This window comes from Gregarina niphandrodes (assembly GCF_000223845.1).
Source record: "Gregarina niphandrodes unplaced genomic scaffold scaffold00002, whole genome shotgun sequence".
NCBI lineage: Eukaryota > Apicomplexa > Conoidasida > Eugregarinorida > Gregarinidae > Gregarina > Gregarina niphandrodes.
The window spans coordinates 31,457-40,395 of record NW_011645774.1 but is presented as its reverse complement, the minus strand read 5'-3'; the positions used below and the strand labels follow the sequence as shown (position 1 = coordinate 40,395).

The following is an 8,939-nucleotide window of genomic DNA, read 5'->3' as shown; positions in this document are numbered from 1 at the left end:
GCACTCGTGGGCCTCGCTACCGTGGCTTTCTAAGCAGGCCTAAGTTTGTTGAGTATGTCAACTTCCGAGGCATTTGAAGACGAGGTTTGACCGGTGGTCTTTTTTGAGTGCCTAAGCAGAACTGAATTTCTTGAACAGGTTATTGGACATTAAATTTTTCGAACAGATTATTGGATCTGTTCACCGATCGTTGAGAAAGCAATGGCCTTCCGGACGGCGATGCTGTCCGGTCGCTCAATAGAGTTCCACACCAGCAGCTAAAAAGAACACGAACCGACACATTTCGGGAGTTGGATGAACCTGGCAATAATTTGGTGGACACATCTCGGGAGTTGGATGAACTTGGCAATAATTTGGTGGACGCATCTTCAACATACGAGCTCCCAATCCAACCACGTTTACCTTTTATTTTTCCCTGCGTTGCCTGCACTGCTCAGTGGCCAGCCATTCGATAAAAACTCAGCCACCAGATGAATGGCAACTTGTTTGTGTTGCAGCCGTGTTTGTGTGTTGTAATTGCCCACATGAATCCTATTGCTGGCGTAACTGGAGCCGATCTGGATCGAAATCTTTGCCCATAATTTAGGGGTCTCGATGGATGATATTGTCGTGTTTGATGCTTCGTAGGCTCAAAATTCGCGCATGTCACTGGACCATCACCTTACCCATTCGACTCCAGTCGCTCCCTATTGATCTCTATGAGACCCGGCAATTCAAAACCTCGTCCGGTTTTGTTTCGACATGAGATAGCGAGCATTGGAGTTCGGGACAGACTTGATATACCGTAGAGAGAGAAGCGAGAGGGGGTGCCCAAGTGACACCTGGCCCCAATCCTGAGTACAGCGCGCCACGTTTGTTGGTTCCGGCGGGATGATATTTGAAACTACGGTCCATCAATCTCACAAGAACATAGCTTCCGCCCGTTCATCGTCGTTACGATGTTGATTTTCAGCTACCCGTAAGAAAGTCCGGGTAGCTCGGGTACTCACGAAAACGATGGCCAGATAACGGATATCCTGCCGATCGACAAATCGCCTCGAATATTTGGAATGCTGTAGTTCCGCCAAAGCTTGAGCTTTGCATTGGGCGGTGAGCTTCAGGTACTTGATCCGGGATGGGATGTCGGGTAATAAATTGTTGCGCTCAAGTTGGATATCAATATAACTTCCCTCCACACCCCACACGGGTGACGGGTACATACAGGTCGCTTAGGAGCATGATCTTGGTCTACCTTTCGCCGAATCCAATAAGGCCAGGTGAAAACCTGCTAATGATTTTGGTCACCACAGCACCTTCCTTAACGATATCGGTCCGCTAGTCTCGGTTTACCTCCTTCTGCCTCAGCCGTTGCAGGCGTCCGTACTCGGTCTTCATGTCGTCGTCAATGGTCTCCTTTAAAGGTTCGCCCCGAACGACCGACCACCTGGTACAGGAAATAGATCACCATTGACGACTGTAAACCCGGTCATGGTGGAACATTGCAATGTTGAAGCCGCTGGCGAGATCGTTGAGCGACAAGGGCAAAACGCCCGCCGCGATGAACAAGCCATGAATCCGATACCGATCGCGATGCCGATCTTGAGGGTTACGTACCGGACGTTCGCCCGCACCATACACCAGTTGCTGTCGCCCATGTTCCTGCCCATTGCGATGAAATCATTGAAGTGCAAACTGAAATCAAACTGCGATGAAATCAAACTGTAGCTACTCCGGTAGCTACTCCGGGTACCTCAAGTCATTTTCGGGTGAAGCGCTATCACTTGTTTTGGCGCCCCCCTGGTTCGCTGGAGGACTCAAGCCTTAAGGAGTTGCCGGTTTCACTGTTGCGTCTACGACAGGTGTAATCCTCGTCTCAGGTCAGTAACGGATGTAATCCGTCTCAGGTGTAATCCTCGTCTCAGGCCCCGTTTCTAGTAACGGGACCTGAGACTTCAGTCCAGTGCAACGGCCCTGAGACTTGCAGGTACGGATAGATAAGGACAACAGATAGGCGGTCTTCAACTGCGGTCACCAAATCAGTTGCTGGGGACAATCAGCGAAACGTTTGGCGACTTTTGCTTGTGCCCTCGACGGTCACTTTCGTGCAGCAAAAAGTGGGTCGTGCCGTGCCTGAGATGCCACCCGTGTGGATACCAAAAAATATATTAGCACAGGTGTGTTTATCTTAGCACACGTGCGTTATGAGCCGCGTGCAGAGGGGCGTGTTTGGGTTATTTGGTGTGCGTCTTGAGGAATTGGACCGTGGAGTTGAAGACGGTTTCCTTGGCTGCTTTGACGTGCGGGATTGAGAGGTCGCCCCGAACGGCGAAGCCGTGGGAGCACCCAGGTGAGTAGGTCCTCTGATACCTGGTTCCGAGCGGCTGGAAGGCGGCGTCACATTCGTCGAAGGCCGACGGGGGGAACATGGGATCATGTTCGCAGGAGTGTATCTGGACTGCTCTGTCTGAGTAGACGGAGGCTAGCTTATACATGTCCTCCGGGAGCTGCAGCAGGCTGGGGTGGGCAATGCTGGTAGCCACGGTGCTTCGTTCTAGGGCTAGATCCACTGCAAGTCTGCCACCATAACAGAAGCCCAAACAGGCAACAACGCCTTCCGGGTGGGCCGCTTTGTAGGCCGCGATGACCGGCTTCACGAACTTCTCCAGCACGGGTCCGGGCTCATGAGCAGTCTTCCATGCTTCAAATGAAAACCCAGGTTGGTTCATATCAGTCACACGCACCGCATCCCCTTCGAACAAGTCAGGGACCCAGGTAAGAAACCCATTCCCGGCATAACTATCTGCCAACAGCTTGGTGTTCACTAAACCCAGTCCAAACACGTCACTCGCTATCAGCACCAATAAATCCTCACCTCCACTCTTCGGTCGGGCAACGTACACCGGCACCCCAGCCACCGTCTCCATTACGCCCACCGGTTCACCTTCATGTACCACGCCCTTGACGCAATGCTCGCAAAAACTCATTACCAACGCTCCCGCACACACAGAGGTAAGCGAGACAAAAACGATACACACCGACCGACCGACCGACCGGCAAGGGGCGAGTTCCACTCTTAAAGAGAGCTAGACAGGCACAGAGAGCCACGGTCTAGAGGAGATGGCGGAATGATAAGTTATCCCTGTCTGACACTGAGTTCACGTAAAAATGTATTCGCCGTAGAGCTTGGTGGAGTGTTAGGTTGACTGTTAGTAGTCTGGGAGTGGGGCGACTCTGATCTTGGAATCTTTGACGTGTTTTGCTGCCTTTCCTAGAGCGCCAATGGTGGTGCGGTCAACGTCGACGACTGCATTGATAAAGTCAGCGATGCTGAGTTCGGTGATATGAGGGTTGCCTGCGAGGAAAGCGATGAGATGTTTGCAGTCGACGCGGGACCATTGGTCTTCGTCTCCGACTTCACGTGCGAGCATTTGGATATGTTGCCATTCGACGATAGGATCGATGTCGATTTTGTTGATGAGATAGTCGCGCATGGTGTCGTGGTCCAATCCCTCGGGTGAGAGCATATCGTGGATGACAAAGAGCATGATGTTGAATTGTCGTTCACTGAACGTTTTGGTACGGAAGAGTCGTAGCCAATCGAAGACGGCTTTTTTGGAGCCGAGGTTGACGCCCTGTTGGAGGAAGAGTTCCTTGATGACATCGTCGTTCATGACGCCGTCCGTATCGCAGGTGAGCGAGAGCCAGAGTGCGTGGCGGTCTTCGCGGATGCCGAGGGGCTGGCGTAAATGCAACTGGTGGAGACGTTCCCATAGCTCGGGGCCACCCTGGATGACATGCCAGAGCATGGCCTGGCAGCGGATGCCATCAAGGAAGTAAGTCAGTTTAGTGATGAATATGGTGCGAGCTTGTTGCACAACCTGAATGAGCATGTCGTCGTCGACCCGCATACCAGTGTACGTAACGAGCGTTAACGTGTGCAACAACGTGGGAAGGAGGGAAAGCGAGTAGGCGATAATGAGGGCCATCATTATGAGGGGCCAGAAGCCGTAGTCGATCGTCCAGAGACGTGCGTTCGAATCCAGCTGTTCGAGAACATAAGAGCACACACATAGCAGCAACAGGTAGCTACCCTGTACTAACCGGAACAGGATACCCGGACCGCGACGACCTAGCAAAAACAGCTGATCGTGCCGCGTCGGCCGCATGGTGCCGTATAGTCGTGCCTTCCACCACGCCGAGTCTGTGTGTTCAAACTGACGAGGGCCGCGACCAAGGCGGTACCGCGGCAGGTTCTCGGCCAGCATGTCCAACTGTGTCTCCGTCACCTCCCCCATGCCGTGGTCCAGCTGGAACCGCAGCAAACAGTAGCGGTCGACATCTACGGGCAGCATTTGACGCTTGATCCAGAGCAGGCGGATAAAGACCAACGTCAGGCACCCGGGCGCCAGCAATGCTACGGCCATGACCACGGCGAGCGCCTTAAGCCGGTAGAGGCGGTAGAGCGGGAAAATTGCGCCAATACCCGCCAGAAACAAAATCAACGTCGAGATCGGCAAGCGCAGAATCTCTCGGGACGTCTGCAACACACCGGCGTGGAAGTACTCCACGAACCAACAGCTGGGGTGGTCCAAGCCGCCGAGCATACGCGAATTAACGCGGTCCTTATATTCGTATCGTGCCACGAAAAAGTCGATCAGGTCCGGCCGCTTGCTGCTCATCGCCTCAATTAACGCAATCTCGTCCGCTTCGCGCAGCCGCACGAAGTCCATATGTGCCAGCGTCGTGAAGAGCGCTCCGAACACGCCATAGAGCAGAACGAAGTCATCCACACGCACCAAAAACACGTTCACCAAATTATTTAGCACCTCTCCCGAGGGAATCGGTACGTGCATCTCCAGAAATAGCCGGTGGAAAATGCTATACTCCCATTCCTCCTGCAGAAAGTCCCAGCTGAAGACCAGCTTGATTAAAGATCCTCCTATCGCCACCATCGACAAGGTGCGGAATGTTGTCTCCAGCAGCAATAACATGAACTTGTCGTCCTTCCGCATCAGTCGCCGGTGTAGGAACCGCATGATGATTTGAAGCAAGAGCACCGCCGACCCGAAGGCAACCATTACCACTGCAAATACGATTGCTCGCTTGCGCACATACTCCCGCATTAAATACCGTCGGGCAGGATCGTTTGGTTCGCAGACGTTCGGCCCGAAGACCACGAGGTCGCAGACGTTCACTCCGAGATACTGTTCGATAACGTTTTTATCGCGTGCGGTCACGTAGTTCACCACCGACGGCTTCTCCATGCGGCCCTCCTCGTCGACTGCTACTTCCTCCGCGGTTTCGTCGCAGTTGGTCATGGCCAAGCCCGTGGCACTCTTGTCGCTGGCTACCATGTTGGTGAGGCCCGCACTGCTGCTCTGCATTGCGCGCAGGCCCGCGCCCACCTCAGGGTCCACGGAGGCAGCCGCGGCGTCTGCATCCACGTCCGCCTGACTACGTAGTTTATGCGTCTTGAGCGTGTACCACCGCTGGCCGTTCGGCTTCCGCGACTTGAACGGATACACTTTGTCAGTCTCCGCCGGGTCCGGCGTCGCCACCGTGATCACGCCGCCAGACGTAACGCCCTGTAACTTGGCAGGCAGGTTCAAATCCAGATCCTGTCCGTTGTACGTCACCTTGAGCGCCGCCGGAATCCGCAACGACGTCAACGGCTCCAACGAATACGGCTCCATCACCGTCCAGTAGTCGGACAAACCCGGCACGCGCAACCGGAAAGCGTACATTGGCTTGAATAATGCCGCGTTGAACGGCGCATTATTGTCTGCCTCAGACTCCGGAATCTCAAAATTCTTCAAATCGATGTCATCTAGCAGCTTCGCCCATTGTTCTAAAACAAACGCAAGGATGATAGCAATGCTCATAAGATAAACACACCAGTACAAGTGGGAACACTAGTGCGAATGTGAAGATAGCATGACGTCCGTTTAGTGAAAATTATGGGAATATCTTACCGTGATGCGACTCTTCTTCCTCCCGGATTTTCACCTCCGTCTCGTACTTGATTGGGGCTGGCAAGGTATCGAAATCAGCCACACACTGAAGAGCAAGGAACCATATTACCCTACATTTCATTTTTAACGACACATGTGCACCTTGCTCCTAGACCATTATTATCGCTATGCAGGATGCAGCTACTTCCCTTTCGCAGCTGCTACAGGAGTTAAATACAAGCAGCTAGGACCATTAAACGGCTGTCCTGGTTTACCTGCCGGATGTTATTACTACCACTCCAGCCGTGTTTACTAATGGGTAGGCCCTTGCTCGCGGCAGGGCCTTGCTCGCGGCAGGCCCTTGCTCGCGGCAGGCCCTTGCTCCCGGCAGGCCCTTGCTCGCGGCAGGCCCTTGCTCGCGGCAGTCTTGAGTCGCCTGTCGGTTGGGAAATTCCAGCTGCGGGTTCTTGAAACGATTTCCCTCTTGGAACATAGCGGCACACACCTCCTCCGTGTCCGAGACCATCCCATCCCGATTACTGATCCCAGCGAACATTGTGATTAGTTGCTGAGGTAATATTCTTGGCAAAAGCTACTTTCATTCGAAGTGTAGGGCAAAGGTGCGGTGTGTGCTCGGGAGTGTCTGTCCGGGAGTGTGTGCTCGGGAGTATGTGTCCGGCAGTATGTGTCTGGCAGTATGTGTCTGGGACCAAAGAGAGCGTCCATCCAGTGGAGACGAGCATGTTCAGTCGGCCTTGTGCTGGCTATTGTTCTGGTCCTTGTCGGTCTTGTTTCTCGTCATAACTGTTGTCCTGGTTGGGTTTGGTAGATTGCTAAGAGAGGGTGTGCCTGTGGCTGGCCCGTTTGAGAATGCTGCTCTTCAGCAGAGACTTGGTGCGTGACGAGTGTCCGAGGACAAAAGCAATTACTTCACTCTGACTTCTGTACTGTGTGGAATGCGTGAACATGCCACCGGGCATGCCGACAACATCGACTTTGTAACTGAGTTGCGAGCCTTGTGTGGAACCTCCTTGTGTATGGGGCCTGCCATGTGACCTGTTTTGGCGCACGTAAATAATGAAGGAGACGCCGAGGCTTCTTCGGAAGACTTCGCGTTTGAGAACTTCGAAGTTGAGGACAGGTCGGAGTCTGAGCTCGGTGGCGAAGCCAAGTGCCTGCAGCGCGCTAGTGAGCTCACGACAGTCGTGGCTGACTCCCCAGCGCTGGAACACTACCAGCACGTGTGGCGAACAAAGCTGAGCCAGCATGAGGGATGAATGAATTTCATGATGGTTTACCACCTTGCTAAAGAACTCCACATCGATCTCCACATAAAATAAGAGAGACGCACGAGAATCTTGTCGAGTCCAGCTACCATCGCGGTCCGCTACAGGCGCCTGAGAACCCCGGTCCACCAACGCACTCGCAACGTGCACGCCGCCCACACCCAGCAACGGACTGACCGTCAGTCCGAGCTCTACCGGCAGCTGGAACCAAAGCAACCAACGGTCCGGTACAATGCTCGGCGGTAATGCACCAAATAACATAAACTTCACACCCACTCCAGGACACGGACCACCCGCCGAAAACTCCTCGTCCCCGCCATCGGCCAAGTAGTCACCTACTCGGTGACACTCCCCTTCTTTCCGACACACGTCTTCCTTTCGAGACCCGCCTTCCTTTCGAGACCCGTCTTCCTCTTGAGACTCGTCTTCCTTTCGAGACTCGTCTTCCCTTCGAGACCCCCGTTCCTTTCGAGCCCCGTCTTCCTCTTGAGACCCGTCCCTCCGTGACTCCTCCTTCCTTCCGATGTTGATGGTCGTGTTGATGGTCGTATTGGCCGCCCTTAGCTCGAAAGAGCGGATGACTCTGTCGTCCACGCAGGGGTCCAGGGACGTAGCGTCGCGACCCACCAGACACTCACAGGATCTTATTTGCTGAGGCGACACGTGGCCGTGTTTGTGTTCCGTTGTATCCGTGGTTTCCATTCTCACGATGGCGTTAATTGTTAAGGCGAGTGCCCGTATCTCTTCTAAGATTTGGCAGATCAGCTGGCCTTTGTTGTTGTCGCTGTCCTCAGCACTTCCCGGCCCGATCTGACCGGGGATATGACCTGATGTATGTCCGGGCGTTTGACCCGGTGTCTGACTGGGGGTCTGACCCGATGTTTGTGCTGTGAGTAAGTCGTCTTGTAGGGACGTCAGGAGACTAAGTAGTTGTTTCAGGTCCACTGGGCCTTGGCTGATTGTTTGGTAGAGTCGTTTGACGATTGGGTATGAGTGCGGTAGGTCTGTCGGGGCTACGTTATCGTTGACCAAGTCGAGCAGCAGCCCGTCGTAGTGTTCCTCTGCAGCTAGGACCCGCAGAAGCTGATTGCCCAGCCTCGGAAAGGAGACGACGTAGGACCGCGGCGGTGAATATGCGTTGAAGACCTGTAGTTGTTTGCACGTATGCAGCAGCAACTCATGGAGACCAAAGTCCAAATTGTCGAAACGCTGCAGCCAACAATACCGCGTAGACACATCGGGGTGTCCATAAACGCGGGGAGTGCAATATATCTGCTCAAGTGCGAAAGACGGATGGTCCTCGGCAGGAAACGCAGGGTCGTCGAACGCGTCGTTGAACACGTGGAACAAACTTTTAGGCAATGTGACCAATCCATCAAATTCGTCCAATAACATTGAACTTGTCGACTCCCATATGCCCAAGAACGTACCCACCTGGACCATTGCCAATCCCAATGCACCTGCCAATGAAATGTTCTCCTTCACATTCCATGCACTCTGAAATGGCACCGCACACGGAATCACTAAACGGTCGCAGCCAAACACCTCCTTTGCCGTCCATGAAAACTGGTATGCAATCAACTGCTTGTACACCAACGAGCTGAACTGGAATGTGTCAGCATATATGTTAAATCCTGAACCCTACAACATAACCTTTCTGTTCAGTCAAGAAGTCCTTAGTTCAGGGGCCCTCAGTTCAGGGGGGGCCCTCAGTTCAGGGGGG

At 53.6% G+C, this 8,939-nt stretch overlaps 3 protein-coding genes across 3 annotated transcripts; all 3 read right to left on the bottom strand.

The window, feature by feature from the left end:
• Window positions 1–2,210: 2,210 nt before the first annotated feature.
• Window positions 2,211–2,963, bottom strand: GNI_010250 (dienelactone hydrolase family protein; the record flags this gene model as incomplete). The annotated part of the gene is made up of 1 exon (XM_011130456.1): window positions 2,211–2,963. One exon carries the CDS (start codon window positions 2,961–2,963, stop codon window positions 2,211–2,213), a length of 753 nt encoding a protein of 250 aa, XP_011128758.1.
• A 222-nt stretch (window positions 2,964–3,185) lies between these two features.
• GNI_010240 (putative transmembrane protein) lies at window positions 3,186–6,072 on the bottom strand (the record flags this gene model as incomplete). The annotated part of the gene is made up of 2 exons (XM_011130455.1): window positions 3,186–5,827; window positions 5,952–6,072. 2 exons carry the CDS (start codon window positions 6,070–6,072, stop codon window positions 3,186–3,188), a joined length of 2,763 nt encoding a protein of 920 aa, XP_011128757.1.
• A 691-nt stretch (window positions 6,073–6,763) lies between these two features.
• GNI_010230 (hypothetical protein) lies at window positions 6,764–8,659 on the bottom strand (the record flags this gene model as incomplete). Its single annotated transcript, XM_011130454.1, has 1 exon — window positions 6,764–8,659. The coding sequence occupies one exon, from the start codon at window positions 8,657–8,659 to the stop codon at window positions 6,764–6,766; it is 1,896 nt and encodes a 631-aa protein (XP_011128756.1).
• Window positions 8,660–8,939: the final 280 nt, after the last annotated feature.